The 20790-nt window shown below is 52.1% G+C and overlaps 1 protein-coding gene across 6 annotated transcripts in view; it reads left to right on the top strand.

Annotated features, from left to right (window-relative positions):
- FASN (fatty acid synthase) overlaps nt 1-20790 on the top strand; it is a 117148-nt gene that overhangs the window by 54225 nt on the left and 42133 nt on the right. For 4 of the 6 annotated variants that reach the window (XM_019478272.2, XM_019478273.2, XM_019478274.2 and 1 more), the window contains 2 exons: nt 198-335; nt 718-943. In XM_019478272.2, the coding sequence (XP_019333817.2) occupies nt 198-335; nt 718-943 (364 nt within the window). Of the gene's footprint in view, nt 1-197; nt 336-717; nt 944-13848; nt 13935-20790 lie in introns of those variants that run through there. The other 2 variants (XM_014598351.3, XM_014598352.3) reach the window with 2 other exon arrangements.

A 20790-nucleotide genomic window follows, 5' to 3' on the forward strand; every position in this document is an offset into this window, starting at 1 on the left:
GATTGTGGGCATCAACAGCATAATGTAATGACCCATTAAGAATAGCTCTACTTTTTCAGACCAGTTCTAGTGGTGTTATGAAGCAAATGGATGTATGAACATAATCTTTCCAGAGGCCAGAAAAGCCCATTGCAACTTATCTGTGAATGCGCTTCTTAAATGAATTGTGCATTAATGCTGGTTCCTTTTCATGACAGGAGGCGCTACAGTATGCACAACAACAAGATTTCCTAAGGTTGGCCTCCATGATTGCCTTCCCTAGCTCAGTAGAGACCTTCAGTGGTGGCAATGCCCCAAGCAGCGGTGGTGAGGGAACAGAATTGCCACAGGTTCAGGTATGGGAGAGGAGTTACCATAAAAGCCTAATTTATCTTTAATCACACTCTATGCAATTTTAACACTCAGTTTCTATAAGGCACTAAAACTAATTACTTGAGTCATTTCTGGATTAGGTACAAATATCATACAAAATAAGACTATATTATAAAATACAATTTTAAACATGTTATGTTCCAACTACACCGCCTGTCTTCCAACCCCACCCCATCACCATTTTTATACTGGATGTAAATTAGAAATAGTGATACAGTTCCCTAGCTCAGCTTGCTTTCCAGTTGATGACGCTCTCTGACATATCCTGTGGGCACTTGCTGACCAACTCCAGTCATCTAAGAAAAGAGCAGATATTCTCCTAAAAGTGACTTTTAATTTCCACAGGTTCAGCTGGAATCTGCTCTTCCAGATGAGGGGCCAGAGCAATACACAGAGTGTACAGTCTCAACCATGAGCCAGACTCAACTCTGCAGTGGGGAGGTTCCAGGCCAGTCCCAGCAGACTTTATGGTCATCATCTGGAGTACACAATTCCCTCCAGGATGTTTGGCAAATCCTAGACATGGGCTCAAGCCTTTCTATGCTCAGTCATCAAAGCAGCACAGATCAAGGTAAGCATGAGAATTCCTGGCACATCACTCTGCTGAAGGAGTGAACCTACAGGTGTGGGTTCCCTCTACTTGCATTGATATCGGACTAGCCATAATTAGCCACAAAGCCTGCTGTTACGCATGCTCAAGGAGTTACAGAGATACTTGAATATCACTGCTGGCAAGAACAGGATCCTAAGAGGAATACTGATGCTGCTCCCCTCACAGTAACACCATTAACTGGGAAATTAAAATACCCCCCTCACTTGAGAGCAGGAAGGATGTTTGCGCATAGATTCATAGATGTTAGGGTCAGAAGGGACCTCAATAGATCATTGAGTCCGACGCCCTGCATAAGCAGGAAAGAGTGCTGGGTCTAGATGACCCCAGCTAGATGCATATCCAACCTCCTCTTGAAGACCCCCAGGGTAGGGGAGAGCACCACCTCCCTTGGGAGCCCGTTCCAGACCCTGGCCACTCGAACTGTGAAGAAGTTCTTCCTAATGTCCAGTCTAAATCTGCTCTCTGCTAGCTTGTGGCCATTGTTTCTTGTAACCCCCGGGGGCGCCTTGGTGAATAAATACTCACCAATTCCCTTCTGTGCCCCCGTGATGAACTTATAGGCAGCCACAAGGTCGCCTCTCAACCTTCTCTTGTGGAGGCTGAAAAGGTCCAGGTTCTCTACTCTCTCCTTGTAGGGCTTGGTCTGCAAGCCCTTAACTATACAAATTGTATAGTATAGCATAGTATATTGTTATATGGTTCATGTGTTGCCATGCTGCTGCTAGAACAGCTCTGTGCCTTATTTCGCTATTCTCTGGGATAGGTTTTCAGACTCTTGTTATAGCAGATCCAAAAGTCCAAATAAGGTCAAGTGAGGAGAGCCCAGGAAGGTAAGACTTCTCTCTCTTCCCCCACCACTGCTTTCCGCTGGTCAGTATAATTCCTCCCGCTGCCCCAGGTGCTTGAAAAAGCTTGTGATGCCTCTGCTTTGATATTGTAACTCGGGGGTGGACAAAATACAGCCCATGGGCTGCATTTGGGCCACCAAAACATTTTATCCAGCCCATGGTGGGTCCCTCAGCCCCACCTGGCCTAGACGTGGGGGGCAGCCCAGGTTGTAGCACGTCTGGCCAGTCCCTCCACCCCCGGGTGCACAGCAGGGTTGGGGTGCTGTGCCAGCCAGATTCACGTTCCTTCTGGCTGCTGCTGCCAGTGTTGGCGCTGCCACTAGACGCAGTCCTGCTGCCCAGGCACCCCGGCCCGCCTGCCCTGCACCTACTACCAGGGGTGCCGGACAGAGTGGGTGAATGGGGTCTTCATGGAGACTGGCTGGGACCCTTGGGCAGGGTGTGCTTAACTGGGCAGATGGAGTGTGGCTGCTGTCAGGCAGGGAGTGGCGTCTGGGAGTGGAATGGGCAGGCAGGGCCAGGGCTAGAGCTGGGATCTCAGGGTAGCGACAATGCAGGGCTGGGGCCTGGGGAAGAGCCACAATCCACTCCCCAAACATCCCTGTGACAGGCACTGGTTGTGCAGGGAGTGGATTGTGGTGGTCTCGGGCCCTAGTCCCGCACTGTCACTGCCCCGCAATTCTGGCCCCCACCCATCTCGCTCCTGGACATCACTCTCCATGGACCTGTGGCTTCATCCCATTCACCTGGCTAAGGGTGTCCTGCCTGCAGGGGGCCTGGGCTGGTCTCCGTGGACAGAACTTGAATGGGATGGGAACAGTGCTGATGATCATCATGTACATACCTTGTTGTGGACCCAGCACTGGAATGGCAAGTTCATGGCAGGATGGGCCTGTATTGATGAGAGAAACTCTGTGTTCGGTTGTGTTTGTCATTAAACTTTTTCTGATTAATACTGTGCTTCATGCTCCTGTGTGGTGCAACAGAGCTGGCAGTTCTGTAAAGACACCAGTGATCTAACCTAACCTCTAACCATTTCCAACTAGAATTGCATAACTTGCTGCACAATCTCCAGAGACCCAAAGACTAATGAAATATATGTGCATCACTATTTCTAATAGAATTTCAGAAGTTTCTGGAACGGGCTCCCAAGGGAGGTGGTGCTCTCCCCTACCCTGGGGGTCTTCAAGAGGAGGTTAGATGAGTATCTAGCTGGGGTCATCTGAACCCAGCACTCTTTCCTGCCTATGCAGGGGGTCGGACTCGATGATCTATTGAGGTCCCTTCCGACCCTAGCATCTATGAATCTATAAGTTAGATAGAGATGTATATTGGGAGGTGAATTACCAGCTTGTGGGGTTAAATTAGGATAAAAAAAATCCAAAAATATTTTTAACAAAGGTCATGAAATTTGTGGATACTTAAAGGGGCTTTTTAGAGACCAGTTGATATAGATACTGTTTCCTGGAGAAGAGAAAGGCTTTCAAAAGTAGGTAATATTTGTCAAGAACAGAATATGCCAGTTAGGTTATCAGCTTCTTGTTCATTTACTAAGGATAGTTCTGGAATGTGACGAATTGGAAAAGAGTAATGTGAATATTCTAAAATTATATATATTTGGTTTAAAAACCATTTATCAGAGGCAGTTGATATAAATGCAGGAATATATCATATCCTATGTCATAAATAATGATATGCAAAATAAGATGATTGCAATAATGAATCCTTTTTATACTGTCTAAAGTCATGCTCTTAAAACTTTACAAGAAGCAAGGAAGCGGGTTTATATCTTTTACTGGACCAGCTTTATAGCTGGGGTGTGCAGTTTTGGGCACAAAGTGCCCTTCCTCAGGTCCCACAAAAGATATAACTTTAATAAGATGCAGTCATGTAGAACAGATTTCGCAAGAGAATGATCTGTAGTGTATGGTACTGCACAGAAATGTTCTAGACTGCTTCAATTGTGGGGTCCTTAGAAATATCTCAGTCAACAGTTGCCATCATTTCATTGAGTTATATTTATATGAATACTACGAAAATTTGCACTTACTTGGTTTCAAGCTGAGATGTTAATTCTTTTGCCAATCACTTACCTTAATTGGAAAAAAGGTGAAAAAAACCCAACATTTTATTAAAGTCTGATCATAATTACACTGGTTTGGACCAAGAGCTATACCCTGCAATTGGTGCTGTGTGTTACCATGTGAAAAGCCCTTGTCCCACTCTTCTTGGGACCAGGGTCATGAGAGAAAAAGAGGAGCATTGGGCAAGCTCTGCCTGCCATTGGAACTTGCTCCTGACTAGTCAGTCCTTTTGAAGTGCAGCCTCAAAGCATGCGATATCTCCTCTGAGGTGTGAGAACTTTCCCTGCCAGAAAATGGTTTACATTGCTATGAATAACTCAGATGCATCAGTTTAAGATTTCATGAGTTGTGATTTCGTTTCCTTTTCAAAACTCTGTTCCCTGGGGCGTTGTGTTTGAGTATGCATCTTGTGCAGAACAGCAAAGAAATGAAGATATTTTGAAATGAAATAGCTAATGGTGCAATATTTGAACTTAGATATAGAAAACTAAAAAGCCACTTCTACTAACCTCTCCTTATGTTACTGGCTCAGCTTTCTGGCTCCAAGTTCTGTATTTTATGGGTCAAATGTTATCATCAGTAGTAGACACAATTTGAGCAACCTTGACATCACTGATAAAGTTTTAAGAGTGATCCATAGGGGGGAAAAGTCAGCCCAAGGCAGGGATGCTGGTAAATTATTAACCAACAGAGAGAGCTACTTCTTTCTGACTACACAGCGAAGGACACATGATTTCTGTTCCATCTTTTTGCTTTTTAGAGTGCCTCACAAATATTAAATCTGTAACTCACTGGTTATATTTTCTACATTTAAATGTTCGTCCAGCCTGACTGAGTTATTCCTGAGGGCAAAAGTGACTCTTTTTGTGAGGTAGTTGTGAATGTTTTAGATGCATGAGGACAATTTCAGAAGAAAAGCAGCCTTTTTAGAGAACCAGCATACATACACAGCAAGGGTTGGCAGCATGTGACCCATGGGCCACATACAGGCCCCTGGGCTTTTTTTAAGTGGCTGCTAAGCTCTGGGACCCTGCAAACTGCAAGAAGCATCCTGACGTGGAGGAGCGGTGGTGGCAACATGGTCTGTTCTGCACCTTATGCTGGGCAGCAGCTGCAGCAGTTGTCAGCAGTGGCAGTCCCTTGATACAAGGATGATAGTAATTTTTTTTCCGCTGAAAAAACTACACGCATCTTGGCTGTCGGCAAACTTTTGACTCTCTTTTGCTTTGTCCTCCCTTGTTCTTTTGCTCTCAAATTTTCCTCAGGGTCTTGGCTTTAATGTGGCAATAGGTGTCTGGCTTCTGTTTGGAGCTGATGTCATTCTGCTAAGGTCTGAAGGCTCTTTTTTTCTGTCAGTGAGAGCTTCAATTTCCTTATCATTCTTACCAAACCCAGTCCTGGTGTTTCTTTGTGGAGAAGCCTAGAAAATTGTTCACATGCCTTATGGATGCTTTTCTTGGTTCTCTCAGTGATCAGCGCTGTCAAGATCATCAGACAGCCTGGAGATGATTGTTTCTCATTAAGGTACTGCTGGAGATGATAGGCAGACAAGGTTCCTTGGGTGAATTTGATATCTTTTATTAGACCAACCTAAATGGTTGGAGAATAGTTATTAAGCAAGCTTTCGGGTTCAAAAACCCTTCATCAGGCTAAGGAAGCTGCAGCAGTTGGTGTGTGCTCTTCCTGGATGGAATGCTGGAGATGATTGCTTTTAGTATTGTTTCTCAAGCACTTGATCTGAAAACAGACCATCACATATTTTACCACCTGCCACTCCTAGTGCAAGGTATGCATGTCTGAGTTCACCTTCTCTTCCACACACAGCAACACATAGTTATTAAAAAAAATTACCAAAACAGAGTTGGAGAAGATGAGAGAACATGTGACAAGTGTGAGTCATGTTCCTTTAATGCACAACTCTGAAGGTGCTCAGATACCACAGGAATGATTGCAGTATAGGAACCACTATAGAGCTGGAAATAGGAGGAGACAATGAGACTGTTGGAATGTTTCCCCCCCCCAACTCACGCGCTGAAAAAGGGGTCCTAACAGCTGCCCTCTGAGTGCATCAGTCATTCAAAATCAAGGGTTAGGAGATCTTCACCTGCCACAGTATTGCCCCAACCCCAAGCAATTTGATGTCCTAAAGACCCAGGGCAACAAATGACTCTTCCCTTTGCCCTGACAAGTGTAGAAACAGCCTGAAAGTGCATGGTTCACCTGAATGGTCACTCAGGTCCTCAGTGGCCTTTTATCTCATTTCCTTTTATGACCAGGTGACTTATCACTTGGACAAGGGGGAAGAGATCAATGTTGTATATCTTGACTTGAAAAACTTTCGATCTGATCACCTCTTGGCTAAGCTGGCCAACTGTGGTCTCGACCTCACCACGATCCGCTGCTGGCTGGGGAACTGGCTCTACAGTAGGACCCCAAAGGGTGGTGGTTGATGGGAGCCAATCGTCGTGGTGCACTGTGACCAGTGGGGTCCCTCAAGACTCTGTCCTAGGGCCTATACTATTTAACATTTTCATCAATGATGTGGACATTGGAGTCAGAAGCGGACTGGCCAAGTTTGCTGATGACACCAAACTTGGATAAATCATCCACACCTGAGGACAGGAGGGCGATCCAGGCAGATCTTGACAGGCTCACGAAATGGGCGGACAAGAACCTGATGGTGTTCAACACTGAAAAATGTAAGGTTCTCCACCTTGGGAGGAAAAACCTGCAGCATGCCGATAGGCTTGGCAGCGCTACGCTGGCTAGCACTACAGATGAAAGGAACTTGAGGGTCATGATTGATCACAAGATGAACATGAGCCTTCAGTGTGATGCTGCGGCTAGTAAAGCAAGCAAAACGCTGGCTTGCACCCATAGGTGCTTCTCAAGCAAATCCCAGGATGTCATTCTCCCCTTGTACTCGGCCTTGGTGAGGCCGCAGCTGGAGTACTGCGTCCAGTTTTGGGCTCCACAATTCAAAAAGGATGTGGAGAAGCTTGAAAGGGTGCAGAGAAGAGCCACGCGCATGATCAGAGGTCAGGAAAACAGACCTTATGATGAGAGGCTGAGAGCCATGGGAGTCTTCAGCTTGGAAAAGCTCAGGCTCAGGGGTGATCTGGTGGACACCTATAAGTTTATCAGGGGTGTGCATCAGGATCTGGGGAACATCTGTTCACCAGAGCGCCCCAAAGGATGACAAGATCGAACGGTCACAAACTCCGCTGCGACCGATTCAGGTTAGACATAAGGAAGAATTTCTTTACTGTCCGAGCCCCAAGGTTTGGAATAGACTGCCCCCGGAGGTGGTTCAAGCACCCACTTTGAATGCCTTCAAGACACATTTGGATGCTGATCTTGCTGGGATCCTATGATCCCTGCTGACTTCCTGCCCCTGGGGCAGGGGGCTGGACTCGATGATCCTCCGGCGTCCCTTCCAGCCCAAATGTCTATGAAATTTATGAAATCCACACAGGGTTGTTTGCTCCAAATTAGAGTGAGGAGAGGCTGAGGTTCCACTGCATGGTGAGAAGGTGCACGTGGTGCATATCTGATGCCGTTCTGTCATGGCAAAGGAAAGCGCCACTCTCCTCGACTCCATTTCTTCCTGTCCCCAGAGTTCGGAGGAGGACTCAGCAGGCTGGAGTCTGTGCACAACAGTCTTGGCAGTTCTGCCTTTGTCTAATGGCCATAGATTTAAGTCTTTGTCTTCACCTGAGTTAGGATCTCTCATCCAAGTAGAAAGGCAGGATAGGCATCTGGACATTGTTGGGGTTTTTTTTATCTCACAGAGTGGCCAGGATATCTTTCTGCCTTTCCAAGGAGAAGGCAGCAGTCTTGTTGGATCCTCAGACTCAAATCTTCCATATTATGCTGCCAGCTCCAACTGTACATGGTCTGTTAGTCTGAAGTCATGCAGCAGGCAGGGCAGGGTGGCATCTTAGGGACTAACTGGTTCGGAGAGTCATTAGAAAGGATGTCATCAGTATCTGATGAAGTAGAGTGCTGCCTATGAAAGCCTGTGCCTTTCTGAACCACTTACTTCCTAAGGTACCTACCCTGCCCTACCTTCTGCTGTTCCTAGCAGTGGGTTAGTGAGCCAGGAAGATCTCAGAGTTGTGTGTCACAGTGGCTAACCTTTCTGCCTTATTCTGGAATAACAAGGTGGCATTTAGGGCATATCTGCTACCTAAACATAGCCATGGCTTGACTTGCATAGATACTGGCTGATGCAATGGGGTTTTCTCAAAACCTCAGCCACCCTGGAGATTGAGGTTGCCCACTGTGGATATTAGAAGGGCATTTGGACAGAATACGACTCCAGCATGCCAACTGAATTGTCTGAAGAGCCATACAAACCCTTCCTCACTGTATCTTGTGCTGCTGCAAGATATCTCTGAGCTTCCCCTACTTCCTCTGGCTTCTGCTTCCTGCCCCCCATCCCTGGGGGTGTAGCAGCACAGCCTGTGCTATTGAGGAGCCACAGAGCATGGAGGGGCAGGGGGAGTGGGAGGGTGGCTGGGGCCCATGCAGTATATAGTTTGCATGGCATGTGCCCCCTGGCCACTCAGAAGGTGGATGGCCCTGCTTTAAGATGTAAAGAGGCAGTGTGGATTGAGTAGTGCCAATGTTGAAAAGGGCCAATGTGGTCCCCATTTTCAAGAAGGGGAGGAAGGAGGACCCAGGCAACTATAGGCCAGTCAGTCTCACCTCCATCATTGGCAAAGTCTTTGAAAAAATTATCAAGGCTCACATATGCGAGAGCCTGGCAGGACAAATTATGCTGAGGGGAAACCAGCACGGGTTCGCGGCAGGCAGATCGTGCCTGACCAATCTAGTCTCTTTTTATGACCAGGTTACGAAACGCCTGGACACAGGAGTAGGGGTGGGTGTCGTATACTTAGACTTCAGGAAGGCCTTCGATACGGTATCCCACCCCATACTGGTGAACAAGTTAAGAGGCTGTGATGTGGATGACTGCACAGTCCGGTGGGTGGCGAATTGGCTAGAGGGTCGCACCCAAAGAGTCGTGGTGGATGGGTCGGTTTCGACCTGGAAGGGTGTGGGCAGTGGGGTCCCGCAGGGCTCGGTCCTTGGTCCGATACTCTTTAATGTCTTCATCAGCGACTTGGACGAGGGAGTGAAGTGTACTCTGTCCAAGTTTGCAGATGACACAAAGCTATGGGGAGAAGTGGACACGCCGGAGGGCAGGGAACAGCTGCAGGCAGACCTGGACAGGTTGGACAAGTGGGCAGAAAACAACAGGATGCAGTTCAACAAGGAGAAATGCAAAGTGCTGCACCTAGGGAGGAAAAATGTCCAGCACACCTACAGCCTAGGGAATGACCTGCTGGGTGGCACAGAGGTGGAAAGGGATCTCGGAGTCCTAGTGGACTCCGAGATGAACATGAGTCGGCAGTGTGACGAAGCCATCAGAAAAGCCAATGGCACTTTATCGTGCATCAGCAGATGCATGACGAATAGGTCCAGGGAGGTGATACTTCCCCTCTATTGGGCGCTGGTCAGACCGCAGTTGGAGTACTGAGTGCAATTCTGGGCGCCGCAGTTCAAGAGGGATGCGGATAACCTGGAGAGGGTCCAGAGAAGGGCAACTCGTATGGTTAAGGGCCTGCAGACCAAGCCCTACGAGGAGAGACTAGAGAAACTGGACCTTTTCAGCCTCCGCAAGAGAAGGTTGAGAGGCGACCTTGTGGCTGCCTATAAGTTCATCACGGGGGCACAGAAGGGAATTGGTGAGGATTTATTCACCAAGGCGCCCCCGGGGGTTACAAGAAACAATGGCCACAAGCTAGCAGAGAGCAGATTTAGACTGGACATTAGGAAGAACTTCACAGTTCGAGTGGCCAAGGTCTGGAACGGGCTCCCAAGGGAGGTGGTGCTCTCCCCTACCCTGGGGGTCTTCAAGTGGAGGTTGGATATGCATCTAGCTGGGGTCATCTAGACCCAGCACTCTTTCCTGCCTATGCAGGGGGTCGGACTTGATGATCTATTGAGGTCCCTTCTGACCCTAACATCTATGAATCTATAAATCTAGTGGGGGCATAGCATTTCTACCATTGGTAGTACAATTGGTAGTCTACCAGAGAGTACAATAGACAGCTCTATTCTTCTGTCCCATGACAACTACTCGAATGATGCCAGACACGTGATTCCTGCTATGTGTTTTTATAAAGGCAGTATATGTGGAGAAAACAAGTAATCAACCCCATTTTCCTCAACTCCTCAGTCTTATGCTTTTAAGTGAGGGTGGAAATACAAATATATTTTCTCCTCCTGCAGTGGACCTTGAAGCTGCATGCATGCCCAAGAAGTTTGAAGAATCTCAGCAAAGTGTCAAAACTGAGGATCAAGAGAGAGCACCATGTGCTGCTTTGAGAGTGAAAGGAACAAAGCTTGAAACTCTGCCAAACTTGAAATCCAGCAAAGTCTCTCTCTCACTTCCTAAGAAGTCAAAAGTCTTGCCCAAAATGACTAAAATCCGAAACTACAATGTTAAAGATTAATTTCTTTGTTGACAGCAAGTTTTGTACCCATATTCTTTAGTGTTTCATTTTTAATCTCAGAGATCCACATTTAATTATGGCTTATGCATGTTGACTGTCCTCCTCATGCATGCAAAGTAAAGTTGGGATGTTTGACACCATGGGAAGAAGAGCCAGTCGTATGACTTGTGCTGCAGGAGTGACTGCTTATTATTGAGACTGATAATACTCATTCAGATCAATCAATACAAATAAACATGCATTTTTATTTTAATGACAGTAAGAATCCATTAATATGCCTACTTCCTGGAAGTTAAACTATATAACTGGTGGTCAGATATTTAAACCCTGGTGCCTCTAAGCAGAGCTTGCAGTTTCAGCAAATGTTTTTGAGAAACTCTGAGAGGTGTTTAGGCAAGGGAAGAGGTGGGCACCTCGGGGTGCTGCACTTGCACCACTACAGCTGTCAGCCCTGTCCAGCAGCCTGAAACTCAGTTGAAAACAGAGGGGCATAAAAATAACAGGCTCAACCTTCTGTACCTTGCAAAGAGGGCGTAAAATACTACAATGTAAGAATTCTTCTTTCACATCACTGCTATTACTTTACCCAGGCACAAGTGGCTGCAAATGGCTCAGAAAAGCAGAGAATCTGGTTCATGAATAATACTTTAAAAAATGCTAGATTTGCTTGCAGAAGAAAATATTAATTGTCCTGGTCTTGCAGTTGTGCATTTCCAATTTGATGGAAAAGTCAGTGTGTGAGTTGTTTCACCTGGACCCCATTATGCCTGTGAAATGATCATGAAATAGTCTCCTTTAGAAAACGGCAGCCCCAGCAGTTTTGTACCAAGCTGAGGTATTGGCTTGGGACTGAGTGGGCTGCCTCTAGCGAGTCTGGGGGACAGCCAACAGCACCTTCAAGGCCCGAACCCACCAGCCGTTTATGCTAAAAGCCTTCATTTGAAGTGGATTACCAGAGTTACAGACCAGCCCCTTGGCTGTTTCTCACTGCTTTCCCTTCAAAGGTACTTGCTCTCCAACTACTGGGAGCTCACTGCTGTCCCATGCTGCTGGTGGGAGAAGTGGAGCCCTGGGAAATAAAAGCTGCAGCAAGCGGCTGGCACTCCTCGGCGGTCCCAGGCCACAGCTCTGCGTACCCGCCCGTGCTTCAGACTCATCTTTGCACAGGGGCTAGAAACCAAGCCGGGGAAGTATCTGGGTTCTGCTATATGAGCACTGAAATGGAGCCGCTGCTTGCACTGCACAGTTAAATACGTGCCTAACTGGTGGCGGAATCAGGGCTTTCAGGGCAGAGGAGCTGCCGGGTCCTGAGGAGGTACCTTGTGCTGGTCCTGGTCCTGCTCCGAGAGCTGGCTGGCACCTAGACAGCGCAGACTCCCCGCAAGCGCCTGCACAGCTTAGGAAAAACAGTTGTTTATGCTTTTGCTCAAAAACATTTTCTTTTAACGTGAAGGTGTGGGGGTAATGCATGTCAGGACCGTTACTTCTAGCGCGGCAGCGTCATTGCCGCGGGCTTTTACCGGGTCGGTACCAAGCGCTTGTGCTGGTCCAGTCCTCAATGAGAGGTTGAACCCTGCGCTGCTCGCTCCGGGCCGGGGCAGCCTGGGCCCTTGCTCCCAGCCGGGCCCGCTCGCCAGCGCTCTCCCCGCAGCGCCGCGCCGCACCGCGGAGCGCGGCCTGGTGCGGGCAGCTGCCCGAGCCCCCGGCGCTCGTGGCGGGCGGCGGCGGCTGTGTGTGAGTGACACCCACGCGGGACTTCTGCTCTCTGGGGGTGGCTGAAGCCGGGTCCGTCACGGGGCTGTGGGCTGGGTTTTCCTGTTCCTGATCTCTGCCTCCGTCCCCCCGCCCGCGCAGGTGGCGGCCGGCCGGCCAGGCCAGCGTCCCTCCTCCCAGCCCCGAGCGGAGCCCCGGGAGCGAGAGAGACCCGGCTGGGCAAGGGCGGCTCTCGCCGAGGCCGCGGCCCCCTCCTTCTACCACCGCCGCGGAAGACGCGGCCCAGGAGCCCGCGGGCGGGACGCGGGGCCCGGACAGCGCCACGAGGCGGCTGCTGGGCCCCACCACACCCGGCCGCGCCCCTCTCGGCCCGCTCCTGGGCCCGGGTGAGCCGGGGCCGCGGGCATCTCCGAGCGCGGAGCGCCGCTGCCGGGACTCGCCTCGCCCTCGCCCTTCCCGGGCGGCGCGGCGCCGTGACCGGCAGTAACCCCGCGAGCGCGCGGCGCCGGGGTCAACGACCGCGAATAGGCGCAGGGGCGGCCCCGCGCGGCCCATCGCGCTATCGCCTAGCAACGCCCACTCGGGCCGCGCCATTGGCGGCCGCGCCGCGCCCCCGCCCGCCGCCATTGGCCACCGCCTGCGTGCGCCGCGCGTGGGGGCCCAGGCCGCCGCTTGCCTCCACGGCCTGGGCCGCGGACACGTGTGTGCGCGCCACCGCCCCCCCCAGCGTCCCGCGAACACGTGTGTGCGCGCCACCGACCCCCCCGCGTCCCGCGAGCATGTGCGCGCGCGACACCGACCCCCCGCGTCCCGCGAGGACGTGTGTGCGCGCCACCAACCCCCCGCGTCCCGCGAACACGTGTGTGCGCGCCACCGACCCCCCCCGCGTCCCGCGAACACGTGTGTGCGCGCCACCGACCCCCCCCGCGTCCCGCGAACGTGTGTGCGCGCCACCGACCCCCCCCAGCGTCCCGCGAACACGTGTGCGCGCGCGCCACCGACCCCCCCCGCGTCCCGCGAACACGTGTGCGCGCCACCGACCCCCCCCGCGTCCCGCGAACACGTGTGTGCGCGCCCCCCCAGCGTCCCGCGAACACGTGTGTGCGCGCCCCCGCCCCCCCAGCGTCCCGCGAACACGTGTGTGCGCGCCCCCGCCCCCCCAGCGTCCCGCGAACACGTGTGTGCGCGCCACCGACCCCCCAGAGTCCCGCGAACACGTGTGTGCGCGCCCCCGCCCCCCCCAGCGTCCCGCGAACACTTGTGTGCGCGCCACCGAGCCCCGCGAGCGCGTGTGGGCCGCCTGCGAGCGGGGCGGGGCGGGGCCGGGCCGGGCCGGGTCCGGGCCGGGGTGCGCTGCGGAGGGGGTGCCGGCGGGCGGCGCGGGGCTGGTGCGGGGGGGCTGCGGGCGCCGGGGTGCCCCGGGGGGGCTGGTCCGAAGGGGGCGGCGGGCCGGCGCGTCCTCCCCGACGGCGGCCGCGGGCAGGGGCGGGTATCACCCCAGGGCCGGCGGCGGAGCCCAGCCCCGGCTCCCATTGGCCTGCGCGGAGGAGGAAACCGTCAGCCCATGTGGCGTGGCCGCTCGAGCCGGCGGCTGCTTAAATAGCGCGGAGCTAGAGGGAGACAGAGAGGACCCGGCGGAGCGGCTGGTGCAGCGCAGCGCAGCGCATCCCATCCCGCCCGCACAGACCCGGCCCGGCCCGGCCCGCACGGACCCGCGTCCCGCCTCCGGCCCGCAGCACTGCTCGCTCGCCTGCCCGTCCGACCCCGGCAGCCGGCACAGGTGAGGGGTCGGGGGGCTCGGGCCGGCCGGCTCGCGGGGAGGCGACTGGATGCGGCGCCGGGCCTGAGGCCGGCACCTGCTCTGGGGTGGGCGATGGCGAGAGCCCCGCGCGTCGCCGCGATCCGCCCGCATCCGCCGCGGGGTAATGCGGGAGCGCGGCCCGCGCCTCCGCCGCCTGCCATCACCTGGCCGCCGCCTGCTCCTCTCCCCTCCCGGCTTCACGGGGCTGCGGGGCCCCTCACCTGACCCGGGCCGGGGGCCCGTCCCCCGCCCCTGTTTTCCTGGCTGGCTTTGCGGGTTTCCAGCGCCGGCGCGGTGATTTCTGGCTGGCTGGAGGTGAGGCAGCAGCTGAGGAAGGGGGCGGTGGAGGCTGCGGTTCTGCTGCATTGTGGATGTTCTGCATCCAGCCATTTTGATATCGGCCAGGGAAGATGGTTACAGTTAAGCCCATTACGCTGCAGGGAGGGACAGAAAATGGGGCATTTCCCCGCTTGCAGCACTGATGTTCACCAGTGGTTGGGAAGGGACAAAGAGATCAATAGCGCTGGCTGGCTAGAGCACTCGGGGACCCGCTTCTGTGATGTCAGGGAGCAAGAACACTGCAGGCTTTTGTCCCCTGTTGGTGCCACTGACGGCTTGAATTTCTTTTTCAGACGGCATGGGTCTCCGTGCGGCAGGCCGGCTGAGCTCTTGCCGTCTGTGGGAAAGGTTCATGTGGCCTGACGCGGTGGTAGCGGGGGCCCCCATGGAGCCTCGCTCGCCTCCCCCCTCCCTCCGTCCTGTGCCCGCTTCCCTGCCCTGCAACCTGCCCAGGGAGACTTGGTCTTGCTGCTCAAGAAGCCCCATCTTTTTGCTTCCTGTAGAGCAAGCTTTCGTGCTTTGGGACCTGACAGATTGCTAAAACAGCAGTGGGATGTTAGGAGAGCAAGTCGTAGAGATGTATTTTCTTCCTGTGTCTTACAAAGAGCAGGCCAAGGAGCTGGGGCCTCCTGTAGCACTGGCCTACCCCGAAGGGGTTTGCCAGTGCAGCAGTGTTGGCAGATCTCCTTAGTGCAGGTGGAGCGAACGCTGGTGAAGGAGCCCCGTCTTCCTGGCGTTGCTGAACAAGCAAAACCAGTGGGAGTCCTCTCCCAGTACAGCTCTCTGCCGTTTGCCATCCATGTGCCCACACCAGCTTGGATCTGGCAAATCTGAGCATCGACAGTCCCCAGTTAGGGCAGTTAGCTAGGGACTAATTAACATTGGAGCGCCCAAAGGCGAGGTCTATTGAAACCCAGCCCATCTGTTCATTGAGCTGTAGCTGTGGGAAGCATTGTTTCCTAATGCTTTACTATTGCATGCTCCTTTGAGAAAAGAAAGCGTGTTAAGCAACCCCGTAAGTTGTGTAGGCGCAGTCAGGTCTTCACCTTCTCTTTGCATGTTCGAAGGAGCTTTAAAACCTACTGAAGCTTGTCGTGGTCTGCAAGGGCTCCAAGAGCTAAGGGTCCCAGCAAAGACTTCCAGCTCCATTTAGCTGGAGAGCGGTAGGGGACGGTGCCCTCACCGGAAGGGGAAATATTTGCGCACATTTTAAAATAAAGCGTGTACAGGTCAGTAGTATCAGGGAAGCAAATGTGTAGACAGACTTTTGGGGGTCAGTGGCATTTCCTGACCGTCCAGCGCTCTACTGGTAACACTAACCGTGTCTTCTTCCTCAGACACCACTGGGTGTTCCTCAAACACCAGTGCGCATCTTCAGAATAAAGAGATTTAAGCAACTGAAGGCAGATTTCTCTAGAAAAGAGACCAGTCCTGCCTTGCAATAAACGGGCAGTTAATAGGTCTGTGCCATATTGGAACAATAGCGCATCCAGATGTTTGGTGCCTGAGAAACTGAGCAGTGTCTAAAATCGCCTACTTGGAGTAAACCCTTGCTGCTCTTTCTGTTTGAGGAAGGCCTCTCTAGAAAGTAGGTATAATCTGTTGGTGTCTGGGGGAAGTGCTTTCTTTCATTTTTGTTTCATGGATTTTAGAAATGGGGTTAGATATTATCCTTGATGACACTTGAGTTGCCAGGGGATGGGAGCTGGGTTTAGATGCAGTGACTGTTAGAAACAAAGCAAATGTGTTGCTGATCTCTCTACTGAAGGAAGCTGTGGGAAGGGCGCAGCCCAGATGTTAGCCATGCACCGGTACCAGTTTCCCCGGATTCATGCAGGTCATTCCCAGCCGCGACTGCCAACACGGGGGCTGAGGCGGGACTGCCGGTCTACGTCTGCTCCTTGTCTCCGGAGCCGCGCGTGTTTGGCAGCAAGGCCGTGTTCCTCCTGGCCCTGTTTTTACAGCTGCTTGAGGCAGGAGGGCTCCTGCTGAAGTTTGGGGGGTGCTCCAGGGAAGCTCGGGGTTCTGTCTGGACCAAGCCAGTGGCAGGATCGGGACTTGTTTTGACATGTTCGATCCTTGCAGTCAAGGGCTCTTCTGCATCCTGGCCACAGAGATACCTGCGGGGAGCCTCAGGAGAAGGAAGTCCTTACTTGCTTCCCGTCGGGGTGAGGGAGGGGAGGGGAGTGGAGGGGTTGTGGGACATGGGGGTGCAGGCGTGTCCCATGAGAGGCTTGGTGTGCCAATAGCATGACTCGCTCCCTCATCTGGGTGTAGCTGAATGTAATAATTGTAATGGCAGTGAATGATACCCACACCAGCTGTTACAGTGGGTTGCTATAGCAGACCCCTTGCAACTTTAACCCTGTGCCGTTCAGGTTAAGGTTACTGTGGTTTGACTCGCTTGTCAAACAGACATTCGTGGTTAGATTGTAATCGCTGGTGTGCATGCCTGCAACAGCTGCCCCTCTCCTTCTTTAAAGCAGGGAAAAGGTGCAGCTGCCCCTTGCTTCAGGTGTACAGGGACTTGGTAGAACGGTCCTCGGAGGGGCTCAGCTGCCCAGCAAGTAACGATTGACCCTTTGGTACCGTGTTGGGAAGAGGTGCTGAATTAGTGAAGTTGCTACAAAGGGCTCCTCTAGATCTGCTAGACCTCTAAAGCTTAGTTTATGGATGAGCCTGGGAAGAGCTCATGAACAACATAAGATGAGTAGGATTGAACAGTAGAGAACAGGATTAACATGGTCTGAACTTGGTGCACTAGAGAAATGGACTGAGATCAACATGCAGCGCGAGTAACCAGAGAACAAAAAGCCTAACAAGTGGCTACAACTACTCAAGCAATCATTCTTGCACATATTATTAACGATGACAAATGAAGTGACTCAGCAGTACAACACTTTTTTTAAAAGAAGAAATATTATGTAAATCCTGTGAGGTAGTAATTTGTACTCAGCAGTGTCAAGCAGTCATTGGACAACTGCATTCAGATTACAGTAGACGTCTGTCTGTCTTGCAAGACAACAGAATTATTGCGAGCGAGACATCAGCTCGCTCAACGTAGTCCTTGCTTGAAAATAAAGTGAAACTGGAGTGACCTCTCCAGGCCTTAAAAACCTGGACAGCATAGGTCAGTGGTCACCAACCAGTGGATCTCGATCCATCGGTAGATCTCATAGTTTCTAGGGTCGGAAGGGACCTGAACAGATCATCAAGTCCGACCCCCTGCCCTGGGCAGGAACAAATTCTGGGGTCATAATACCCCAGCCAGATATCTATCCAACCGCCTCTTGAAGACCCCCAAGGTAGGGGAGAGCACCACCTCCTTTGGGAGCTCATTCCAGAGCCTGGCAGCCCTACCCGTAAAGTAATGCCTCCTGATATCAAGCCTGAACCTGCTCTCAATCAATTTGTGTCCATTATTCCCTGTTACCCCAGGTGGTGCGCGGGGGAACAGAGCCTCGCCTATTTTTCCGTTGGTCCCCCTGGTGAGTTCATAGATGGCCACCAGATCCCCTCTCAGTCTGCTCTTGTGTCTCGGAGCCTCTTGCAGTAGATTTTGGAGCCTCTTGGGCTCGATTCAAGGCTGGGGTGGGGGGCTGAGTGCCCGCGTGCATGCCCGCACGCACCCGAGCCCAGCGGGCCAGTCCATAGGGGATAGGGGACGGAAGAGGAGGGGGCTAGACGGAGGCCCCTGCAGTGAGGGACAGTGCTGCAGAGGCAGGAGCAGGGGTAAGTTGTGCGGGCCCCTGCCTGGGTGGGACTTACCTGCTGGGGAGGCGCACCCCCCAAATAATTTTTTCTCTCGCTGCCTCAATCTGCCCCCCCTTCCCTCCCCACAGACTTACTGGCCCGGGGTGGGGGCGTGTGGCAGCAATGCATGGTAGATCTTGGGGTGCTCTTAAATGCCAAAGATGATCTTCTTGGAAAGGTTGGAGACTACTGGCTTAGGTGGGACCCTGAGCTGCCCACGCAGCAGCGTCCCCCTCTTGGCCTTGCTGGCTTAATCCAAAAGAGAAGCAGGCGCGAGTAGGTTTGGAACCAGCTTGGCTTCAGGAGCTGCTAGAGCAAAGGAGATCATCCTTTTGTCCATCTATCAGGGCTTCACTCCTAGACTGTCTGTGCCAGCCAGGAGCTTTCCCATGTCTAATGGTCTGTTAGGGTTGAGCTCTGAGGAATACAGGGTTAGGGGAAAGCTAGGTAAAGTGAAAAAGGGGGCTACGCACTTGAGCAGATCTATTAAGTGGTGTCTATAGATCAGGGGTGGGCAAAATGTGGCCCGGGGGCTGGATGTGACCCACCAGGCCGTTCTATCCTGCCCACGGGGCCCCTAAAAAAATGTAGAAAATTAATATTAATCTGCCCCTGGCTGCCTGTCATGTGGCCCTCGATGGCTTGCCAAAACTCAGTAAGCGGCCCGCTGCCCAAAATAATTGCCCACCCCTGCTGTAGATGATGATGGGCCGTTTTGTTTTTTTTTTCTTCTTCTTCTTCTTGAAATAAGAGGTCAGCCAAAAGTCAAGCTGTATCAAGGGAAAATGAAAGCATCAAAACCCCAGTTGGTTGCATCCAGACAATACCAACACAACTGGGAAACCACAGAGTCTGGTGTGTGTGGTTTTTAATCTGTTGTCTTCCTTTACCATGTTTAATAATATAGATGCAGTCAGGAGCGAGGCCTGTGTCTCTCCCCCTCCACCCTGCCCCCACGTGGCTTTCCTTGCTCCCTTCTGTAATGTAGCTGTAGATGTAGATGTGATCTCGCATCACCTGTCCAATGTAGATATGTTGCTGTGTCTACACCAGTCTGGGCGCACTTTAGGGTAAGGACTCCTCTGTAAAGCACTCAGTAGAACTGTAGGTCGGCCTTAATGTTGGAAAACTTTATGAATCCCATCTCATCTGCCAAGGAAGGGTGTGTAGGAGCTATCATTGTAGGTAACCCTGGCTACTTGAGCCCATTTACTAGGGATGCTGTAGGGATGCTGTCCTGCTTTTTTGATCTTTGTGGATAGTGTCACTGTTCTGCCTGTCATGAGGTCTGTAACCTGGACATCGTCTTTGAGCCTCTCTCTCTGAGTCTTTGCGTGCAGATGTGTATTGCAGACTTTCTTTTTTCCTCTAGGAAACTGTTCTAAAATGGGGTCTTTCTCAAGGATGCATGAGACTGTCCTACCCAGGCGTCCATCCTCTTGCTAGTGTCCTTTACATTGGTCTGGACCAGTGCAAACTTGTCTCACTGAACCGTTCAGAATACAGCTGCAAAGATCATCTTTCCAGCCCTTTACTCTATCCATGTCACCCCTCTGTGTATATTCCTCCATTGGCTTCCCACTCTCCATCATGCCGGAAAAGCTTCTTCAAGATCCTTGACCATCTTTCAGTAGCAAATGACAGATGATGGGCAAGGCAGAGAATTACCAGGGCCGTCCTCAGATAGAAGCTGGTGTCATGGCCAATCTCATTTGCTGAGTTTTCAAACCAGCACCTTTTGGCTTTTTTTTTTTTCCCCCCAAGCCATTCCTCATGCTTGGGAAGTGCCTCTCTCAAACCTCTGTAAAGTTACCTTCTCACCCTCCGGACCACTCCATCAGACTTGGTTTTGCCTACGAAAGTCCTGCTCTGTGCTGTGACTTGCTGATCATGATGACTAGTGTGGTAGCTTCACATAGCTTGAGGCCAGAAGGGCACATCAGATAATTTAGTCCAACCTCCTGTGTGTCACAGGCCCTTCACTTTTATCCCAAGTGTCTGTATCAAGATCCAAGACTTCGGACCAAATATTTCAGTCCACAGAACTAAAATATATTGTGCTACACGAGCAGAGCATGGGAGAGTGAGGTGTTGCGAGGGCTGGTGGCTTCAGTGGTGAGATGTCCAGGTGATGTAGCCAGCAGCCCACTTGTTTCCTGGATCTGGGTGGAGGGAGGTTGTCTTCTCCCTCTCCAGTCAGTATGATCTTGAGCACGTGGGCAAGGCACACAAGCCAGGCACCCGAGTAAGAGACTCTTCTGTGCCACCTCAGGACTGGGGTCTGCCCTGCTTTGTCATCTCCAGCCATCACAAGCTTCTGCTTCAGAGAAAAGTAAGGAGGAAGACATCTGGTCCTCACACGTGCACGTTGAAAATTCCTCCCTGACCCTCTACAGGCAACTCGGTGAAGCCTGAGATTTGACTAGAATGACCTGGGTTCTCCCGTTTGTCTTGGAACGGAAGTGCTCGGAGGCAGGGTCGCCCCCCTGAGAGCAGCACGCCTTGTTCTGCAGATGCGCTTTTCTTGCCAGCGCCCTGACAGGCAGCCCGCTGAAGCCAGCGGACATCCCGTCTTCCTTCTGAATGTTTCTTTGGAGCTCACTGGAATCTCCCAAAGGAAGGAGCAGAAGCTTCTTATTTTTCTGCAGTATTTAATTGTTGGCTGGGAAATTGGATGCAATTCTCCTTGAGCTCCTCGTGCAGATGGCCTGGGTGAGCGATAGGGCTCTTCCATTTTTTGTGA

Source organism: Alligator mississippiensis, chromosome 8 (assembly GCF_030867095.1).
Source record: "Alligator mississippiensis isolate rAllMis1 chromosome 8, rAllMis1, whole genome shotgun sequence".
Taxonomy (NCBI): Eukaryota; Metazoa; Chordata; order Crocodylia; family Alligatoridae; genus Alligator; species Alligator mississippiensis.